This window comes from Callorhinus ursinus, unplaced genomic scaffold (assembly GCF_003265705.2).
Source record: "Callorhinus ursinus isolate GAN/ISIS: 27379988/994484 unplaced genomic scaffold, GSC_fseal_2.0 scaffold15, whole genome shotgun sequence".
Taxonomy (NCBI): Eukaryota; Metazoa; Chordata; class Mammalia; order Carnivora; family Otariidae; genus Callorhinus; species Callorhinus ursinus.
In genome coordinates this window covers 3,910,592-3,933,435 of record NW_027397077.1, presented here as the reverse complement: position 1 = coordinate 3,933,435, position 22,844 = coordinate 3,910,592, and the positions used below count along the sequence as shown (strand labels likewise).

General features: G+C 44.4%; 1 protein-coding gene across 3 annotated transcripts; it reads right to left on the bottom strand.

Annotated features, from left to right (window-relative positions):
• Positions 1–267: 267 nt before the first annotated feature.
• Positions 268–17,966, bottom strand: LOC112833682 (C-C chemokine receptor type 3). 3 transcript variants are annotated; one of them, XM_025884963.2, is made up of 2 exons: positions 17,846–17,966; positions 268–2,108 (listed from the first exon to the last, which is right to left on the bottom strand). In XM_025884963.2, the coding sequence occupies exon 2, from the start codon at positions 2,096–2,098 to the stop codon at positions 1,019–1,021; it is 1,080 nt and encodes a 359-aa protein (XP_025740748.1). In that variant the 5' UTR covers positions 2,099–2,108; positions 17,846–17,966; the 3' UTR covers positions 268–1,018. The 3 variants fall into 3 exon arrangements, with proteins under 3 accessions (XP_025740748.1, XP_073757171.1, XP_025740747.1); XM_073901070.1 differs by lacking the exon at positions 17,846–17,966 and adding an exon at positions 16,607–17,831; XM_025884962.2 differs by lacking the exon at positions 17,846–17,966 and adding an exon at positions 3,268–3,767.
• Between the last annotated feature and the right edge of the window lie 4,878 nt (positions 17,967–22,844).

Sequence of the window (22,844 nt, the reverse complement as noted above, 5' to 3'; positions counted from 1 at the left end):
AATGGTCTCTCCCTTCCTGGCCCAGGCAGAGCACTGAGTATGTTTCTCTTTGTTCTGGAGTTACCTGTTTCTGTCTCACACCCCCTACCAGATGGGAGGTTTTACAGGGCAAGGATGATGTTTATCTTACACACTTTGTGCATCCTTCACTTAACTTAAATCAATGCTGGCGCATCCTGTCTGTATCATCTAATGCACAGCTGTTGGGTGAATGCTGAGCCCGGTATTTGAGAGGACAGTGTTTGCACATTTCAGGGCTCCAAAAAGTTTCTGCAAGCAAGGCCTTTATTCCCTCTACTGAAAATACCAAATTACTCTTCTTCTATTGAGTTGCTCATACGAAATCTGATCATTTGGTGTAAACAGGAAATCCATTCACTAATAAGCATACTTGGCGGGGTGGGGGGGGGCACCTGGCTGGCTCAGTAGGTGGAGCATGCAACTCTTGATCTCCGGGTTGTGAGTTCAGGCCCCACGTTGGGTGTGGAGATTACTTAAAAATAAAATCCTTAAAAAAAAAAAAAGAAAAGAATTCTCGGAACAAGGGTGACATGCCATTATGCTGCTTGGGAGTACATAATACACTGGGGGAAAAAAGCGCCTTTTCATCAAGCAAGGAGAGAGCTAGGCACGTTAAAAGCATTGTGATTGATATATTGTATTTTGTGAAATATGTTTCATTTATGCAATAGCTGGCTGACGTTAAGGTTTAAATTTAAAAGGATTTACCTGTTAGTAGCTGCGTGTAGTAACTATCTAACATTCGGGGACATTACAATGTATGTAACTCTTCAGAGAACCAAGCAAAGCTCTGTCTTTCGAGGTCGACAGTAAGTGAACTAACTGACTGGCCAGCGACCCCTGGTAATGCCTGCGCCACCCACATATACTGACACCATTGTGTATATATTTTAATGTCTTTAAGAGTTTCAGCATTGAGCCAGAAGTTTAAAGGGCCGGCGTTGAGGACAATGTGATTGACGTAATGCGTTTGCTTCATGGGTCCAGCACGTCAGTCTTAAAATACAAATGACAATTCCTGCTCCCCTGTTGATGGGGATACCGAGCTGGCTCTCTCTGACTTCTCGCTGGGAAAGAATGGGATGTATTTGCCCAGGTAGGTGGCCACGTGCCTGCGGAAGAAGTGGCAGAGGTGCTTCCGGAACCTCTCCCCCACGAAGGCGTAGATGATGGGGTTGACGCAGCAGTGCGTGTAGGCGATCACCTCCGTCACCTGCATGGCCACGTCCAGCTGTTTGCTCTGCTCACAGCTGGTTTCAAAGAAGATCGTTTGAAAAGCCGTGAGGAAGAGGACCAGGTTGTAGGGTGTCCAGAAAATGAAAAAGACCACCATGATGACAAAAATGAGCCGGATGGCCTTGTACTTTTTCTTACTGGGGCATCTCAGCAGGGTTTTAATAATTCCAGAGTAGCAGACAACCATGATGAGCAGAGGCAGAGTGAGACCCAGGATATTCATTCTCAGAGCATGGAAACGCTTCCATCTGTCTTCTTGGTTTTTTGGGTAAATAGGCAAGCAGACAAACTGTTGGACGTCTTCTTGGGACTCATGGAAGATAAATTCAGGGAGGGCTGCTAGCCCCGCCAGGCCCCAGGTGAGAACACTCATGATGACACCAAAAGTGACAGTCCGGGCTCGAAGGGCAAACACGGCATGGACGATGGCCAGGTACCGGTCTATGGTCAGCAGGCTGATGAAAAAGATCTCACTGTATAAGCCCATGTAATAAAGCCCGGAGAGGAGCTTACACATGGAAGAGCCAAAAACCCATTCATTCCACCCAGCATAGTGAATCCAGAACACCAGGGTGAATAGAAAGAGCAAGTCAGAAATGGCCAAATTGAGCAGGAAGATGTTGGTCATAATCCAGAGCCTCTTGTATTTCATGAGGATCACCACCACCACCACATTGCCCAGCAGACCAACCACAAACACCAGGGAATATAGCGGGGGCAAGAATTGGGCTCCCAGCTGCTGGATGTTGACTTTTATACATGGCAGTGAATACTCATAGTCGAACTCTGTGGTCTCAACAGACTCATCCATGGTCTTCATCACGGCCGTGAAGGCCTCCATTATTTTGTCCCTGTGATAGAAAAACAACAACAAACACCAACCACACAATTAGGCACAATCACTCTTGGTGAGCCACACCCATTGATTTATCCTTTTACCCACAAAACCGCATGTGATTCAACAGCCTAGACGTTTAAAGTTTCTTCAGCATGTATTTCAAAGGTTATGTCGGAGATGCTGGGGTGGAGAGAGGAGTCAGGGACAAAAGATGTGAAGTTTTGAAAGCGCAGTTCACGATGGGAAAAGAAACAGAGATGTGACGGATGGTGGTGAAGAATGGGGATGTTGGTTTCTGCAAGCATTTGAAGGAGGAAGTACAAGGCAGGAAGAGCAGGCTGGGGAATGAGAACAATAGTATTATGCTGATCATTATTGCTGTATCTTTCCAGGCATTTTGAATTTTATGTTTTATAGTTTATATATGACTTTCAAAATCAGCTTCCCTATTTAAAAACCAAATGCTTATAATAATAATAATAGTGATCGTTATTATTACAAATAACTTCCCCTCTCTGTGGCCCCTTAACGAGGTTCTGTTCATCATAGCTGATGGGGAAACTGGACCTTGGAGAAATTTAGTAATTGACCCCAAACCCTCTAACAAGTAGATATAAAAGTTCAGGCTAGGTCTTCAGTATCTATGAACAACTTTTTTTCTCAGTAGATTCTAATGCAGTGATTTTCAAGTTTAACTTTTGAAGACTTCACCATCATAATTATCATTAACTAGTGTGACACTTACAGTTCTAAGCTGCTGCCCTTTACCGGCTCCTGATACTGTTGAGATAAGCCAGCCCTGTGCCAACAGCAAGCCCCTTGGAGTTCTTACTTCATAAAGGGACTGGGGGGAGGGATAGGCCAATGGAATTTCTTCGCAGATTTGGTATTTTTTAAACTAGGACCCCTAGGGCCAGTGGCTGCTTTTCTTAAGAATACAGGCTTCACTGGAAAAGAAGGAGTTCCACGGAGGACAGTGAATCCCGGCACTGTTTCCTTGGAAGAAGTCCTACTGACTTTCTCCTTTCTCTGAGGAAGGGACAAGTGTGAAGACATGCATATAGGTCAATGGGCATTTCTCAAGGTAAGTCTTAGTAAAGCAATTGTTGGAGCCAATGGTAAGACATTATCTTTGATTCTTAATAGAATACTGGGATCCCAGTGGTCAGCACCTGTCAGGGTCTTGTGTAGTCAGAGAATGGATGTGGGCTGGAGCCATTCCCAGCCATTCTTCTCACCAGCTGTAGGACTTGGGCAAGAACTTAGCTTTGAGCCTTGTTTACTCATCCCCAAATGAGGATCATGAGACCACTTGAAGTTATGTTCAGGATCAAATGAGATTTAAAAAAAAAACAAAACTTTAAAACTGGTAGGAAGTGGGACTGAAAGATAAAGCAACGAGAAGCCATTTCATATAAAATTAGAGAGGAAGCTGGGTCTCTTGGATAGAACTTGGTCTATTTCCGTGACTCTGCCCTAGTACATCCCACTGAACAATAACACATCTAGGCCTTTGAGGTGGAAGATGGGACTGAAAACAACTGATTTGTATGATCTTATCAGCATTTTAATTCCTAATGGCATAATTCACAGTCGCTGAGAAAAAAAAATGCCTATTATTTTGTCTGTTACATATTCACAATCACAGAAAACATCCCTCTCTAAATTTTAGTGGTTAAAGCAAAAAAAAAAAAAAAAAAGAAAGAAAGAAAGAAAGAAAAAGAACAGAGCTGCTTGCTCCAGAGAGCAAAAGTATAGTAGCCTCCACTTAATTATTCCATTATCTTTCCTTTTATCTGAGATGGATCCAAAAACAAGTCAAAGTAAAAAAAAAAAAAAAAATCACTAAGGTTTTGTTCGACTTGATGATCATGTCTTTAATTCATGTGTCACTTTCAACATGACCATGATAAAATTATAGAATCTTTTTGGGGACTCTAGAGTGCAACACACAGGGAAACATGCAGGTTCTCTGGCGTCAGAAGCCAAGTCCTTGACTACTAGTTACATGGGTCCAAGATATGAAAACTGAAATGGTTTTCGGTCCAAATCAAAATGAATATTTCAGTCTGCAATAGTCAAGAGGTTTGAATTAGGCTCTTAAAAATGTCTTTTTGCATTTTGGAAATATGGTACAATAAGAGAAAGCAGACAAACAGGCAAACCAATAATAAAGAAAGGCAAAAAACCTAAAAGTAAAAACCACCCCAAATTCCCCCATGCAGTTTACCACTAGTAATGTTTCTCTACAGATATGCATACATGGATACAAGTTTTACCAAGAAAATGAGTTCACACTCTTTTAGCTGGTCCACTAAAATTGCTCACAGTACAACTCAGCTGTACCACACAATGAAGTTCCTTTAGTCTCCAAAACAATTTAGATCTTACCAACTTTCCCCTGGGAAGCAGGAAAAAGGATTCACAAATTTTAGTCCAAAGTTGTTTAATCTTAGCCTGACCCATTCATTTGCAGGATGACTTTAGTTTTGCTCATCCTCTTTACATTCCCAGCTTCTTAATTTGGGTTTCTTATCTTCTCTCATTGGTCCTTTTTTTTTTTTAAATAATTTTCTTCTTTATTGATTTTTTAAATATTTTATTTATTTTACCTCACAGAAAGACACAGAGAGAGAGGGAACACAAGCAGGGGGAGTGAGAGAGGGAGAAGCAGGCTTCCCGCCGAGCAGGGAGCCCGACGCAGGGCTCGATCCCAGGACCCTGGGACCATGACCCGAGCCAAAGGCAGACGCCCAACGACTGAGCCACCCAGGCGCCCCCTCATTGGTCCTTTCTAAGATGGTAGTGGAGATATGAGGGAGGGACTGGCATGGGCAGAGGAGGAAGAGGGTCTCCTATTGGTCCTATTTATGTGGCTGGTGTCTGCTGAGGAAGGACGACGCAGTCCCAACCCTGAACTTTTGGCTAGCGTCTGTTGCTTTGTAGCTAACAGCCTCATGATCAACTCATTCTTAGTCGTGCCTGGGCATAGTGACCTCTCCAGCTCTGGCTGGAATGGAGGACCCTCTCTGTTCCTGCCACATCATCAGGCTTAGGGCCCAGGCTAAGCATCTCCTCCAGAACTGGCAGGCACCTAGACAGACATACTGCTCCTTGACTCCGTGTCCACGCCAGGTACAAACTAAGGGAACTTCAAGGGTACAAACTAAATTATTTTTCTGCCTGACCACCAGCTTAACTATGCTGGCCATCCATGAGAATAAGGAAGTGACTTGCAGAGAGACATCCTCTCGGAGGGCCCCCCTCAGTCTATCAAACAGCCCTTCACACCCCCCAACTCTGGTCAAAGCCTGGGTGGGGAAGATAGGAACCTATATGCATGACTCCTTCCTTCTGTGACCTCTGGCTCTTCTCTCACAATTCCTGGAGTCAGAAGGAGAGGAGCCCACCCCCTTCCCCCCAAATCTTCAATTTTTACTGTGTAATATGTAATGGATACCTCTCCATGGGGAAAAAGCAGAGTTCTACATTCACCAATTTAAAATTTTAATGAATGTTGCAAGGCTGAATTGAGAATAAACATCTAGAATTAGAAATAATTCTCTCTCTCTTTTTAAAGATTTTATTTATTTATTTGAGAGAGAGAACGAGCAGAGAGGAGGGGCAGAGGGAGAGAGAGAGAGAGGCAGACTCCCTGCTGATCAGGAAGCCCGACATGGGGCTCGATTCCAGGACCCTGAGATCATGACCTGAGCTGAAACCCAGAGTCCGACCCTTAGCTGACTGAGCCACCCAGGCACCCCTAGAGATGCTTCTTTAGAAAACAGATTGAAGTTTGGAATGCCATTGTAATCATCAAAAAAAAAAAAAAAAAAAAAGTAAATGATGCCCCCCCCAGTGCTGGTGAGGTTGGAGTGACCCCGAAGCAATTATGCATTCCTGATGCAACATAACTTGGTTCCGTAAGTTTAGGAAATCTCGTACAGAACAAGAACCAATAAGATACACATGGCTTTGATCCAGGGGTTCTAGAGCAGAGGAATTTACCCAAAGGGGAAGAAATCCACCAAACCAAAATAGGATGTTTATTGTGGCCTCATTTTCATGATGGAAAGAAACAACAAAAGGGCAACAGCTTAAATGTTTGACAAGTGAAGGAGACTTTGGATAAATTGCAGCCCACTTACGACAATAGATTATTATGTAGTCATTAATAAAACTAGTTTTGGAGGGGTGCCTGGGTGGCTCAGTCAGTTAAGCGTCTGCCTTCGGCTCAGGTCCTGATCCCAGGGTCCTGGAATGGAGCCCCATGTCAGGCTCTCTGCTCAGCGGGGAGTCTGCTTCTCCCTCCATCTGCCTCTCCCCACTGCTCGTGCTCTCTCACGTGCGTGCTCACTCTCTCTCTCTCAAATAAATAAAATATTAAAAAAAAAAAAGCTAGTTTTGGAGGGGCACCTGGGTGGCTCAGTCCATTAAGCTTAAGTGGCAGACTCTTGATTTCAGCTCAGGTCATGATTTTAGGGTCCTGAGATTGAGCCCAGTGTTGAGCTCCGTGCTAGGTGTGGAGTCTGCTTAAAATTCCCTCTCTTCCTCTCCCTCTGCTCCACTTTCTCCCTCTCTAAGAAAAAAAAGGGGGGGCAAATAATGAAAACAGTTGTAGAAAGGAAGTGGATGATCATGTTTAAAGTTGCAAGATACGGAATTTTTAAATATTTGCTTAGCCATTAAACTGTAATGAAAAGCCAGTGCCTTCTAGCAGGTACTGCTGGAGATTTGGCAAACACGTTTTCTAAAGGTAACTGGGTTGAAAACGTGGGCAAATTGCAAGCTGAAGAGTTTAGTCATCAGAACCTGAAACCGCAAACTGAGATCTAAGAAACTCAGAGTGGAAGTCACACTGGGTAGAACATTTATTTGAATTTTGTTTTAAAGATCTTAATGTTTGGTTCTCGTCGATCCCGAGTGGAGTTAACGTGAAACCACCAGACTGGGGGAGGGGAGATTTCTCCTAAAAATTTCTCTTTAGGTCTTGAGACCTGAACTGGCCAGCCTCCACGGAACAGTGAGAAGCCCTTCAGATGACCTGGCGCGCACCTGCATGTGGATATGTGGGCTGTGTAGACACTGGCTCCCAGAATGTTTCCAAATTATCTGGTGTGTGACACTGTCACCCCCACACTTTCCTTCTTCTTACTCTGTGAGTCTCAGTGCTTTTGGCAGATGCTGAAGTTGGAGGATAACCACGGGGCCCTGCTCTTCTCTTGCTGCCCCAGACATTCAACCTATGTGACTGGACTCTGCGTTTAGATGTCCCTGAGTAAACATGGGTTTACAATAATTCACACCTCTTTGCCTTTGAAGAAGTGGAGACTACTTCCCTGCACCCTTGAACACCTCCCCAGATGCAAGCTGGAGCTTCTCCTAATGAGTCAACTCAGAGACGCTTGTTAAACTCCAAAGACATCCCAAATAAAACCAGTGAGCTCTGACCCCAATTCCTTCATCTCGAGCACCAGCCCACACAGTGCCTCTGAATGGAAGAAATACTCATTTTCAGCCTGGATCAAATAATGCATGATACGGACAAACTCTTTGATGCATTTTTTTTCCTTATTGTCGACAACCACCTGCGAAGGTACAAAATAGTGGGAAGAAAATGGTCTCTGAGTTCAGGAAGTTTACTTTCTTTACACATAACCGATGTGAGATAAGAGTCAATGATAATTGAGTCTTCCTTAGGCCAAGCACCTTGCGTATGTTTGCTTGATCTCACAACTTTGCAAGGTAGGTTTGTATATCCCCGGATTTTATAGATGAGCAGACAGAGGCTTGGCAAGGCTCGGTCACTCACCTGAGGCTATTCTGTGCATGGCAGAGCTGAGACTTGAGCCTGTGTCCTTTTGCCCTAAAGCCCACACTGTCATTGCCTTGGGGTTCCATTTAGTGAGGACCTCCACACCCCAAGATTGCATGAATGTTTATATATAGTCTGGTATTGTGTGGTTCAATATTTCCTACATATAAATCTCTAATCCATTTTTTAAAGATTTTATTTATTTATTTGACAGAGACAGCGAAAGAGGGAACACAAGCAGGGGGAGTGGGAGAGGGAGAAGCAGGCTCTCTGCTGAGCAGGGAGCCCGATGCGGGGCTCGATCCCGGGACCCTGGGATCATGACCTGAGCCGAAGGCAGACGCTTAACCGACTGAGCCACCCAGGCGCCCCTCTAACCCACTTTTAATTGAGTTTGATCGATGGCACGAAAGGCATTTCCATTTTCCTTCTCTATAAATGGGTGAATAACCACCGTGTCCTCCTCAGGCTCAAAACATCACCTTTGTTATATATTTAATATTCCTGATTCTGTTTGTGTACTTTACATTCCACTCCTCTGATCTCTGATTTTGGTGCCAGAAACACTCTTTTCATTATTTGGATGTATTAGGTCTTTTATGTAGATCGTCTGATTATGCGGCTCTCTTTCATTATTTCATTTCCTAATGTGTCTTGTCTGTTAGAGCTTCCTGTCCTATTAGATAAACCTTAGGATCATTTGGTTAATTACTTATAAAGATATAATTTTGAGTGGAATTGTATTACATTTATAAATAAATTTAGGAAGAATTGGTAACTTTACAATATCAAGTTTTTGTACCTGGGAACATGATATGTGTACTTACTGTACTCACTACAGTTCTTTTAGTTATCAGTCTTGCACATTTCTTATTGTTTTTATCTGTCTGGTTTCGATTTTTTACTGAGGTTACTACAACTGAGATAGTATTTTCCCTAATGAGTTTTCTAATCAATGGTTAATATGTAGGAAGGAAAATTACTTTTTTTTAAAAAAGCTTATCACCTTACTGATTTTTAAAAATAATTTCCTTTAGGACTTTTAGATAGATAATCACATTAGCTGTGAAACAGGGCTGACATTAATTATAACCTCCCTGTTCATATTCCTCCTTTGTTTTTCTCATCTTGTTGCTTTGGATGAAATTTACACAATGATGTAAAGTAACAGTGGTTCCTGATTTTAATGGGACATGATCCCCCCCCCAAATCTTTCAAAGACCCTGAAGCACAGACTAATTAACAGCCCCTTCACTGTCCTCTAAGATGGTCTAATGTTGATCAAAGCTCTTAAGAATTTCAGTAAGGCTCTCCAAGAGTGGATGGCAATTTAAAAACTCAATCATTGGACATAAGCCTGAAAAAAAAAGTAAAAACAGGAGGCTTTCTGAATACTTGGGGTCTTTAGGGGATGAGAAAATTAACATTTCTTTTGAATTATACCTGTTTAATATTTTTCCCAGAAACTTATTTCATATGATTTACTTATCACGGCAGCTGTGGGAGGTAGATGTTTTTATTCTTCTTATTTTGTGGCTGAAAAAAAAAACTGAGTTCAGGGAAAAGAAAAACTGAGCTCAGAGCAATTCCATAACTTACAATCACACAGAGAGCAAATGGCTAAGTTGGGACTTAAGCCCAGGTGTTCCGGACGCAAAGAAACCTAGGCTCTCTACAGCCACAGCGGCCTGTCAGCACCCACCCACTGGGCGGGGACCTTCGGTGTGACAGTGAACACCTTTCTCAGTTTTGGCATCACTTCCTCACTGTGGACGTTTACTGTATGTGGAAGTCATGACCCCCCAAGTCTCCCCGCCGTCCCACATCCCTGTAGCATCGATGCTACAGCCTGGGGTCTGTCTATGGCAGCCAAAGACAGAGATACTCTGAGCTGATCGTTGGCAATATTTCTCAGGCTTGTCTGATGCTTTTAGAAGTAAATGTCAACAAGCTCTAGTCAGGTGGGTGAAAAAAGATACTGCTAATTGAAGATCCATTTTATAACAAAACTCCGCTAGTTGCAATCCGTTATGCTGCTAATGGAGAGTACCGATCCTTGAGAGTAGGGGGAGCTCGGTTAAAACCAGGCATGTCTGATAGAAAGCCACAGGCCGAATGATACCCCAGTTTAGTGAAGTCACTAATCTGGATTGTGCGTGCGTGTGTATGTGTGAGTGCTTTGTCTCTTTGAGGGGATCAGCCTCTCAGGGGAACTTGATAAATCATCCAAAGAATATAGAGAAGAGAGCAGATGTAAAGTCACTGCCTGCCCATCCGGAAGAGCCCTGCCCACAGGTGACTGCTAGTAGTGATCATTCCTGCAAGAACCACGTGGTGTTAAGATCAAGCCCTGTGCCCAAGACCCTAGATACTCTTGACTTCATTGGTATTGGTGCCGAGGGGATCCGTAACTATAAGATTTCCTTTCTTGTGTACCCCTTGTCCTCCTCAGTGTAGGATAATGATTCATTACTGTGTCTGAGGAAATGGCTGTGTGACCTAGAACAAGCAACCCCTCCGTGCCTCAGAATTCTTATGTGCAACGTGGTGATGAGAAGAGTTACTGCTTCATGGGGCTCCTCAGCCCTTCATATTAGCACCTGTGATAGGCAAGGGGACACAGGAAACGTCAGGGAACAGAACAGACCAAACTTCCTGACTTCATGGAACTTATTTTCTAGTTGGGGACACAGAGAATAAACAACTAAAAACTACAGGGTCTCAGATGGCCGTGAGCGCTACAGAGAGATAAAGTAGGAGATGGGGAAAGGGAATAAGGTGGGGTTGGAGGTGGGCACTTTTCAATTGGAAGGGGGTCAGTAAGGAGCCCACTGAGGTGACATTTGAGAAAAGACTTGGGGGAAGTGAGAGAATGAATTGGAGAGGTCTCTGGGGGATGAGAGAGCCCCAGGCAGAGAAATAGCAAGTACAAATGTCCTGAGATGGCAGAGTGCCTGGATATGTTCTTAGAAGAGCAAGAAGCCCAGTTGGCCAGAGTAGTGAGGGGTGAGTATCCAGAGAAAGTGTCAGAGAGATGTGGGTGAGGGGTGGGCAGGGGTTCAGTGTAGCTGTGCAGCCACTGAAGAATTTTGGCTTTTCTCTGAATGGGGTGGGGACCAATGGAGAGTTTCCATTAAAGGTGTGACATGATCCAATTTATATTTTATAAACACTGCTCTGGCTGGAGTGGAGAATAGACTATGGACAATAGTCTAGGGAGGAGAATAGACTATGGAATTAAGTTTGGAAACAGGGGACCAGTAAGGAGCTTGCCATGATAATCTAGGCAAGATGTGACGCTAGATTGGACATGGTAATAGGAGTAGAAAGGCAAGAAGTAGACAGATACAGCATAAATGCAGAAGGTAGCACCAAAGGATGTGTTGACAGATTGGATGTGAGTGAGAAATGGTCAAGGCTTAGAGGCTCCAAGAGTCTTGACCTGCACAACTGGAAGGATGGAGTTGCCATCAGCTGGGATGAAGGCTGGGGCATGTCAAGTCCGAGATGCCTGTGTGCCATCCAAGCAGAAATGTCTAGCAAGTAGGCAGATGATATATGGCTCCAGGGGAGAGCTCTTGGCTAAAGATCTAAAGTTGACAGTTGTTGTCGTATAGATGGTGTTTAAAGTCACGAAGTGCGTGTGGATAGTAAAGGGTGTCTTTCTCAGGTATATCAAAAATCAGAGGTCAGAGGAACAAGGAGGACACAGCAAGAGAGTCTCAGAAGGAGTGGACAGTAGGAGAAAAACCAAAAGAACTGGTGTCTCAGAAACCAAGCAAAGAAGGTGTCAAGGAGGGAAGGGTGGTGTGAGGATAACATGAACTAACACATGCGAGAGCATCTAGAACAGAGACAGGCAAGTGTATGTCAGTTCTGCTCCCACCCCCACCCATTGACCTTCTGTATCTTTCAAGTTCTCAGGCCTTTCCAAAATTTCTTAGGTTCCTGTCCAAGGTAATATAATATGACTTCAGAGGAACAAGTGTCTCTTCCACCTAAACAGAAATGCTTGTCTTTCCACAAATATCTCATCGGTAGCCCATTACCCAAGGTCCTAGGAAACCTACAAAGATTTGGCATCCGATAATTTGTTTTAACCAGGCTTTTCAGCCTTCATTAAAATTTTTAGTTACTCTAAATGAGGAGTTCGAATTTTTACAAGCAAGTTTGGATCTCAACCAAAATAAAGAACCTAATGGGAACTCCGAATTATATTAATCCATTTACTCACTGACATGTCCGATGGAAAGATAATCAGAGGTCAGATTATCTTTCACGAAGATGACAGGTAGTGATAGGCAGAGATAGATAGATAATAGATAGATGGATGAATTCCCAGAAAACTGAGGACAACCAGGAATCAGGGGGAGTTCTACTGGGCACTTCATTCTGACCACCTCAGGATGCTGAGAAATGATCACTTCCCGTAATCTGCATACAACACTTCCATTAACTTAATCTATATTTATATGAAAGAAATTGTTTTCTTCACAAGAATAACATTTTTATTTCAAATTACATGCTATTTATGATTGAGTAGGTAATACACACAATCAAAGGGTTCAAAACATAATACTCAGAGAAGATACACAGTAAAAAGTCTCATCCCACTTCATCCCTGTACATCTCTTCCATGTCAAGAACTGTGAAGGGTCTAAGATCTTACCCTATCTGCAAGCTAACAAGCAAGACTGCCACTTTTTCACAGATACCAGAGGAAGGCACATGACAATTAGATAAGGACAAAGGACTTATAATGGCACAGCAGGCATGTGGCTGGATGTCCTCATTGGTTCTCCATGCTGCCAAGTTGCAGGGGGGCCACGTGGAGTGGGCCACTGCACACAGCAGGCTTGCCTCACAGCGGAGGAATCTGAGTGTAGGAACCCCCAATCTTTTACATTGGGTTGACCACAAGCCCGCCCACTCTTTGCCTGGGAGGGAAACATTTCCATATGCAACTATAATCGAATATAAATATATTTTCTAATCTTACCCTGTTGGTTGCATAAAAACAGAACATTACATTCATCATCATGCACCTTGCTTTATCCACCTCACAACATAAGCTTTTCTTATTCTTTGTTACTGCTGTCGAGAATCCATTGTGTGGATAGACCAGTTTATTTAGCTAATCCTCTATAAACAGATACTCTTTGTTATTTCAAATAATGCTGCAATTCATGATCTTACACAGGAAGTTTTTTAAAAAAAAGAAAACCCAAGGGCACCTGAGTGGTGCTGTAGGTTAAGCGTCCAACTCTTGGTTTCAGCTCAGGTCGTGATTTCAGCGTTAATGAGCCCTGTGTCGGGCTCCACACTCATCTCAGGGTCTGCTTGAGATTCTCTCTCCCTCTCCCTCTGCCTCTCCCACTTGTGCTTTCTCTCTCTCTCTAAAATAAATAAATAAATCTTTAAAAAATACATAAAAATTAAAAAACCCCATTCCATGCTATCTTTATGGTCAACTAGAATTACAGGTTAGCACGTGATGGGATTTTCAAGTGGTCTGAGACTACATCCAGAGCACTGTGCTAGGTCCCAGTCAAGACATTTAATGTGAACGTTGCCTGACTGAAATGTAGGGGAGAGGAAACCCTACCCAATAAAGATAAGTTGAAGGAGCCAGAGGTGTCCATCCACCCAAGAGAAAAGACACTGCAGGTAGGAAAGAGAGCAAGATACTGGTGTGTAGATGAGAATCAGAATGTGATTCACATCAGTGCCCTCCAGAACCCACAAGAGGTCATTCCAAGAGGCAAGTTCAAACACTACATAAGAAAGAGCTTGAACAGGATTACCCAAAATGAAATGGGTGCCTTGTGAGGTGCTAAGCAAACTGTGCCTGGAGGCATCCAAGCAGAAGCTGGGTGGCTGCCTGGTAGGGATATTGCAGAAGGAGATTTCCACGGTGAGAAGAAGTTTGACTCCAGTGGCGGTTATCAGCCAGGACCGCACATGGGAACCATGGGGGAGGTTTTGAAATCCCAATGCTAGGCTGTACCCCTGAGCAGTTAAATCAGAATTTCTGGAGGTGGGATCCAGGCCACAGTGATTCTTAAAGCTCCCCCAGTCTTAGATGAAGTGACATGAAGTCTCTCCTAGATTTTATGAATCTGTTTTCTGTCTCTGAGTTACATACCCTCCAAACTCCTTAAGCTTCGGGGAGAAGAACAGGGGGAATTTAGGGCTAGACTAAAGATTGTCAACACTGTGACACAGCAAGCTAATTCAGTTTTAGTCTGTATTAGTAGATCATCCAGAACAAGAGAAATCTACCTACTTGATTCTCCATCCACTTCTCTACCCAGCTCCCCTTCATTTATCCATCCAATTACCTATCCAACTAGCTACTCAAATTGCTTCCCGCCTATACAGTTAAGCCAGGCCTCCCTCCCTTTTCACTTCTTTTTTGTTTTGTTTTGTTTTACAGAGAACCTGGAGTAGTCAGAAAAAAAATAATTATCTGGCACAGCGCTATCCAATAGAACTTCTCAGCAGTGATGGAAATGTTCTGTATCTGTGTTGTCCAACAAGGCACTACTAGCCAAGTGGCTGTTGGGCATTTGAAATGTGGCTAGTGCTATTGAGAAACTGAACCTTTCATCTTATTGAAATTTAGTGAATTTAAATTTAAGTAGCCACATGGGGCAGGTAGTCACCATACTGGAGGGTGTGGAACCAGGGACTAGTGTCCACATAATGCCTGACAATTAATAGCTGCTTAATAAAGACTTCTGAAAGGGAACAGAAGGATGGACCAGAATAATTTTCACTCTGCTTTTTACTGTGCAGACTGCACATTGGAAATACGATGTTTTGTCCCAGGTACCCCATTTTAAGAGGGTTAGTATCCATCTTGAGTACGGGACAGCCTAAGATGATAAAGGTCCAGGAACATCTGAACATCAGCTATAGTTGACAGAACTCAGAATGTTTTGTATGAAAAATACAAGTCTTCTAATTCTCAGATTACTTTTAGTTCCTCTTTTTTGTTTTTGTTTGCCAGTATTTGTATCTCTTTGGTCTGGACCAGAGTTTTATGATCTTCTTATGTTTTTAAAAGATTTAATTTCTTTATTTGACAGAGACAGAATGTGCGCACAAGCAGGTGGAGCGGCAAGCAGAGGGAGAGGGAGAAGCAGGCTTCCCGCTGAGCAAAGAGCCCAACTGGGGCTCGATTCCAGGATCCTGGGATCATGACCTGAGCCAAAGGCAGACGCTTAATGACTGAGCCACCCAGGTGCCCCTCCTTATGATTTTCTTTTTCTTTTTTTTTTTTTTAAGATTTTATTTATTTGACAGAGAGAGACACAGTGAGAGAGGGAACACAAGCAGGGGGAGTCGGAAAGGGAGAAGCAGGCTTCCCGCTGAGCAGGGAGCCAGATGTGGGGCTCAATCCCAGGACCCTAGGATCGTGACCCGAGCCGAAGGCAGACACCCAACTGACTGAGCCACCCAGGCACCTGTCTAATCTTTTTAATTCAATTTAATTAACCTTTGAATTAGGCAATGTTTTAGGTCCCTTTGAGATGGAAGAGTCCCTTTGAGATAGACTGATGTGATAGCTTTTCCTGCAGAAGAGGAGGTAGACTCCCGGGAGCACAGCAATCTGACAGCATTGGAGGAGACCACATTCATATGCGGAAGGACTTGCCAGGAGCTACCAGGTTCAGAATGGGCTGCCTGGTGAGCCAGGAAGCTCCCTCCCTGGCAACATACAAGAACCTCCCAAGCTTGAAATCATGAATAAATGCAATCTTCGTGCTAGCTGCAGACACATGCCAGCACTGTATATTAGGGCAGCAGGTAGACTTCCACAATGGCCCATCATTATCATGAGTTACTAGAGCAAAGGCTACACTCCATTCTTGGAATGTGGTCATTTCGTTTTAAGTGACTTGGTTATATCTATCTGCCAAATGATTTTGGATATTTTTACCAACTTCCTTGTAAAAGATTAGATTTACTCCTTATATTTCAACATCAGGTGTTTCAAATGTGATTGAATTTTCGTTGGATACAGGCTGACATGTTATTTAGTTGAAAGAGATGATTGTGAAGAGTGTTTTCATAGGGAAGGCATGACTATGTGGTCAAAATAACGTGGTTGGGGGGTGTTCAGCATGACTGGAGGGCTCAGCTTCCTGGCCACTGGTACTACCATCCCTACCTGGGTCATGGAGAAAGAACAACTGACTCTGCCTCCTTTCTAGGTACCATGTTTGTTAGAATGGATATCACACTTTTATATCATTTTTTTGTATTCTGGTATTTTCAGTTGTATATTCTGCACCTTGTTCCATGTGGTTAATAATTGTTGGAAAATGTAATTTGTAGGGGCACCTGGGTGGCGTCCAACTCTTAACTCTTGGTTTCGGCTCAGGTCATGATCTCAGGGTCCTGGGCTCCATGCTCAGCATGGAGTCTGCTTGAGATTCTCTCTCCCTCTCCCTCTACCCCTCTCACTCATGCTCTCGCTCTCCCAAATAAATAAATATTTTTAAAAATGTATAATTTGTAAAGACTCCAAAATATTGTATAGATATTCATAGTTATATAATCATTGCCTTATTATTGTGTGACCAAGTCGTTCCAGAAATACACTTTTATAAATAATGCTGCAATGAACATCTTTATTATTTTTTAAAAATTATTTCCTTAAAGTAGATTTCCCAAAGCACAATTTCTACCTGTGATCATATTTCTAAGTCTGTTGATGCATTTTTGCCATATTGCTTCCAGAAAGTGGGTAGCACTGTATATATTCTTGGCACTCATAGATGATGGTGTGGGTCTCAGCAAGCATCCATCAACACCAAGAAGACAGAAAAGAAAAAAAAAATTGGCCAATTATATGGGCAAAAGAGATGTCATTATTTTGTAACTAATATTTATTTAATTACTGAGAAATTTTTTTAACTGTAATTAGTAGTCATTCGTATTTCCTTTTCTGTGAATTATCGGTTTGTGCCCTTTACCCATTTCATTCCACTAGGTACATCTGCTTTTTTCTTATTGAGTCATACAATTCTTCCCGCAGGAGAAATAACTCAACCTGCATGGTTCAATGTCATCCTTACCACCTTCTTAAAAGAGTGACAGACTAATACCCCTATCCCTCCCACATACCAAAGACGCCATTTTCTCATCACCCTTCCTGGAGACACTTGTCAAACAACAGTTAACTTCCATCCCCATCAATCCAAGTTTTCCCAAAAGATTAGGAAGGATTTCTATCCCTGTCCTCTAGTTACAGGTCCAGGAAAAACAGTCAACCTTGTAAATCCAGACACAAAGACCAAATCCATTGATTAACTGGTTCATCTCATAGCCTTAGAGTGGATTTTCAACGAACACTTTAAAAATACACACACACAAATTATATACAAATGTAATATATAAATGCATATACACGCACGTACATATGTAAATTCTATCTTCACTGACTGTTTCTTACAAGTCAATATCCATAAACACAAAACTACTAAGTGTAATCCTTTTGGAGTGGTCACCTTCTCAACAGTTGAGAATTCATGAAAGCACAGGGAACACACCGGGGGCACAGCCATGGGCATGTTGGAAAGAGGTATAAGGGGCCAAGTCGGGATGACAGGGAGAAGCAAGCATATCATGGTAATGGGTGGGAGAAAGGAAAGGAAAATGGGAGAAAAGCAAGAAGAAAATGGACATATGTCACAACAAACTCTCCCACTTTGGCCCCACACTACCTACTAAATTGCAGTTGGGCCCCTCTCCTCAATCCAAGAGCACTCCTGGGAGGTACTGCTCCCCCCTGCCTAGACCCCTCTCTCCAACTCCTTGGTCCTAGAAACCTGATGGTTTACCCGGAAATAACATCTAAACTAACAACATCTATTGCATTTAATAAGTTCTTGCCCAGATGAGAACAGAAAGAAGACAAGCAGTACCTGCTACTTTAGCAAAGTCCGTTATGCATCCAGTGACAACTAAGGTCTCACCACTCATGAAATGAAGACACCATCTATCTGATCAGAGACATTAATAAAGTAGGAAACAATACAGCTTCCTCTTTTAAACAGACTAGCTGCTCAGTTTTGCAAGTTTTCAGAAGATATCAAGTTTGGAACAGTTCTTCTTTTCTACCATTGACATGACATTCTAAAGCGCTTGGTTGAGTAATCCTTGAGATGAACGCTGTTGATGTTCAACAGATATTTCAAGGGTTCTGCATTCTCTTGGTATTGTTCTTTTTTTTTTTTTTTCAGAAGGTGGAGATAGTTCTCAAATAAGCATTGCCTTGACCCAGGGAGGCAAGGTAAAAAGTAAAATCAATCGAATGACAGATGGTGACTACTCTGACAGACGGTGGTGAGCATTATAACGTATAGAATTGTTGAATCAGTATGTTGTGCACCTGAAACTAATAGTATGTCAATTGCTCTTCAATACTAAAAGGAATTTTTTTTTAAGATTTTATTTATTTATTTGAGAAAGAGAGCAGGGAGAGGAGCAGAGGGAGAGGGAGAAGCAGACCCCCTGCTGAACAGTGAACCTGACGCAGGGCTCGATCCTGGCACTCCAGGATCACAACCTGAACTGAGAGCAGATGCCCAATCAACTGAGGCACCCAGGCACCCCAATACTAAAGGATTTTTTTTAATGAAATCAGAATTTTCCCGTGAAAGGAACCATGTAGACTGCGGGATAACCAAATTATTCTACAGAATTCAACAGGAGACTTCGATGAGTCAAGGTGGAGATGACCCAAGAAGACCCAAGAATACCTTTCAGCTGTGGCCCCCCCAGCAGCATAACTTTGCGTTCATCATTAGGTCTTGCTGGACCTCAGCCTTCTGATCTGTAAATCATAGGGTAGACGTGGAAACAACTTGAATATGGGAAAAGGTTCTGTGGAATATATAGGGCTAAGCAAACATAAGCTCTGGGTAGAATACCACTGTGACACATGCCTGCTCTGTGTGCTGATGTGTCCAGGGGACCTGTTCTGATGCTGGGCACAGAGCACACATCACCCAACATTTGTGGGAAGAGCTCTGATAAACTGGCTAAGTGGACGTGTCAATGAAGTCCACCAAGTGTTTATCACATATCGGCTATGTAGGCAGGGCTGTGCTACATGCTTCAAAGGATAAAGATAGGGGGGGAAAAGCAAGGACTCTGCCAAAGAGGGCTCGCGGGCATCCTGGAGGTTGGAGTTTGAGGGAGCTTGAGAGCCAGCATTCAGTGTCAGGTGGGTCCTAGAAGCCCTGCCAGAGAAGAGTTAGAGGAACTGGAAGCTTCTAGTCTGAAGAAGAAGATAGGAAGTTGTTTTACATTACAATGGAGTTGGCCTTTCCTCCGGCTCTCTGGGGCCAAGGTGGAGAGGCTTCTAGGAGGCAGATTTCTGCCCCAGAGAACTAGAAGTCTCTGCAGGGTGTCCTGCCAGGGGGGCCCATCCTAGGAGCCCCCTGAAGGAACTGGGGACACATAACCTGGGTCCCTGGAACCAGGGACCAGGCCCCCCCACTTCTTGCCCTGCCTCCCCTCACCTGCACACCAATGGCCTGGGTGAATACCCATTGAACAAGTCAAAAAGTGAAGGAAGGACCTCATTTTTGTAAATGTTCTGGGAAAAAGATTCACAACAGCTGTGTTTTCGGTTTTGAAAAAGAAAGAAAACTGTATTATTATTATTATAGAAACCTAATAGAAGCAGAAGAGGAAAAGAATCTACACATAGATGAAGGGAATAGCAGGTAATAAATGTTACATCAAATCGGTACTTACTACATCTCACCTCATCAGCTGAGGAAGCCACGTGGAGACAGCCAGGCTGGAGTCCAGATAGAGAGGCTTGGGCGGAGCATTCTCCCCTCAGGTGAGACTTCCCAGTGACCATCCCCAGAAGGTCCATATTTATAGGGCAAATGACAGGGTTTGAAGTTAAACATTTGTTGGCCTACTTGCAGTTTGGAGAGAGCTGCCTTTCTATGTTATCATGTTTTTCTAGTTTCAAGGCACCTGGTCTCTGTGTGTCTGTACCCCACTCTTGGATTCCATTCTGTGGGGGGGGCAGCCCAGCCTGGAGCAGGAGGGGATATGAGACCAGATTTGTAGTTCTTGGCGTCCAGAACAGAAGAGCCAGTTATGACCTGGAGGCCAGATAATATATTTTAAATAACCAGGCCCCCAAGGTCAGTGACATAGCACGAGTCTCATAAACAACATTTCTCAGCCTGCTTGTGTACGTGCAAGGTTATGCGGGACAAATCACAGAAACAGCCACCCATGTAGAACAGTCATGCAAATTTTATTTGAGAATAAGGACAACTCTCTCTGCGGGTGGGAAGCTGGATTGGAAAATGCCAGGGTTTACAGAGGTGCTTCTCAGGTCTTTCTGCCCCCCAAATCTCCCATTCAAGCCCCCTGGGGGACTCAGACCTGCCTGAGGCAGTCCCACCCTCTCTCCCCTCTGCTGGTCTGCACCCACTCTTGCAGTCAAGGTCCAGCTCCCCTAGGAGGATGTCCCTTTCTGCTTAGAAAGCCTGGACTCGGAGTCCAGGTGGTTGGCATTGTGCTTGGCTTCCTCGTCTGCAAACAGCACACGTGGACGGGAGCTTCAGGCGAGGTGGCCCATGAAAGTGCCTTGCACGGTGCCTGCTTGTGGGAAAGGCCCAACAAGTGCTGACCAGGACTATAGTGTCTCACCCCATAGCACGTGCTTTGTCCTCGCCTCCTCCAATGAACTTCTGTGGCATTTATGGCCGACCTAGTTTTCTGGTGCTCAGCATCATCTGAAGAGAAGTCAGCACCCCTGCACTCCCCACCTGTCCCCTTTACTCTCTGGTTCTGAGCAAGTGAAGACATCGAGGGGCCACAGATGACCCTGTTCCCCAAACCGCAGAGCTGGATGCTTTATCTACTGAGGCAAAGGCAACACCAGGAGCCACGGAGCTGAGCCAAGGCTTCCCTGCTGTTCTTCCAAACTTTCCAAATTCAAAAGTCACTGCACCTCCTGCAGCGGGGAGGATGGAAGCTGGGTGTTCACCCAAGTGTCCCTCAGGAGGGTGGCAGGGATAGGGCTGGGTAGGGAGTGGACCCTCTGTCCAGCACGTGGCCAACTGCCCCTGAGCTCCATCTTCCCCCTTCCTTCACTGTGGACTTAGAATTCTTCTGGAATGACTTAAGCAACTGAAGAACTTCCTTCCCTTGTGGAACAAGCCGAGTGCTGGCAATGGTGGTAGAGGAAAGCCGACAGGAAGAGGTCTAAACAGTTTGGGGGGCATTGCTGGGGTGTGTGGAATCCAGCAGTGGCTTGGATCCTCCGGGGGGGACCCCGCAGCGTGCTCCATGGGCAAGAGACGAATCATGGGAGCCCTTCCACTGGGGGCTCTGGTCAGGGGACTCTTTCCTCATCAACTGAGAGATTAAGCTTTAGAGAAAGTTATGATGGGGGCTAATTTATGTGAGGATAAACACAACCACATATGATGTTGATGGAAACAGGACTTGGGAGCCTGTGTGGGCTGTGGAAGGGCACGCGGTGACACTGGGAGATCTCGGTCAGATTCTTCACACATCAAGGATTCTCCTGGGCTTGTTTTGGTACCAAGAACCTCAGGTCCTACAAGTTGTAGCTCCTCATCACCCATCTGCTGGTTAAACTAACTAATCTCTCTCAATGTGTTTGATGTCTCCTACGATCCGGCATTAGCGTGAGAGCTGGCCCCAAATCTGACACCTATGTCCTCCAGGAATCGCTGTGTTATCTCATACGGCATTTTCACTAGAGGGTGTTGTGTGGGACCCCACGGGTTCCCACATAAAGAAGATCCTCTCATACACTATTGGAAAACACTCACGGAGAGCCACAGTACATGGAAGTCTCTGAGAAATCCTCTAGTGCAGAACCAGTCTAAATTTTGTTAACCGAGCATTTCCCAAACCTATTTTTAATGTAGAAAAAAAAAATTTTCTTTCAAATAACACCTGTTCACATTCTTCAAGACTGGGACTCCTTGAAGCTCTGGGAGATGCTGGTCTGATGATTGTTCAGCACAAGGACACAGCACGGAGCAGCTAGCTGCAAACTGCTTTCTGGCCCATTCTATCATTTTGACAGGGAGTCTCCAGAGCAGCCCATAAGGTTGGCAGGGATGCTCTTGTTACCCCACGTTGTAGACGAGAAAACTGAAAGACGTCAAGGGATTTGGCAAAAGCCACAGGGAAGGTGAAGGGCAGAGCCAGTCTCCACCCTAGAGTGTAGACTACCCACTGAGTACTCTCTCTTCCTGCAGTCCCACCATCTGAAGGACAGGTGCCCACTGCACTTCAGCTGACCACAAGGATGACATTGTGACCAAATGTACAGGCAGAACCCAAGGAGGTTTCCCTGAGGTCTACAGGGGCTTGCTCTGTCTTGACTCTTCCCAGGAGGGGCAAGAGACTTTTGGTGCTTCCTTCAGGCCACTCAAGGCACTACACTCACAGGAAAACCTGACCCCAAACACTAGTGCCCTGTGGTCATCCAGATTCTCAGTGCCACATAAACTAAAGCAGAAACATGTCAGAGGAAAAACAATCCAAACCACCACCCCCACCATAACAAACCCAACAGAGGACGGCTTAGGAGTATAGAAGCAAGGGCAGGAGAAACAAACCAACCAAGAACCTTCAGAAGCGAGGAGAGGGCCCGAAGTCTCTTGCAGGAGAGGTCAGGTCAACCTCAGCCGGGAAAGGAAGTGATTGCCAGAGCAGCAGAGAGCATGAGTTTCCTTGAATTTCACCCAGCCTCTGGTCACCAGCTCCTGGGTACAGGGTCTTGGGGCCCACCTGGGGCACAGAGGCTGAGCTCGGACCATGCACCTCTTGTCGCCAACATTTTCCCAGTGGGGTTAGTGGAAGGGCTGAGGTAGGCGGCTCGCTGGTGGCCCAGTGTTATCTCCG

Excerpts from the sequence above, each read along its gene's own strand:
- LOC112833682 (XM_025884962.2), bottom strand. The coding sequence starts at position 3,314 with ATGGCTCCAGCCCACATCCATTCTCTGACTACACAAGACCCTGACAG. Across the intron at positions 2,109-3,267 it reads ACTACACAAGACCCTGACAG|GGACAAAATAATGGAGGCCT; the intron begins GTGCTGACCACT and ends TTTCTATCACAG.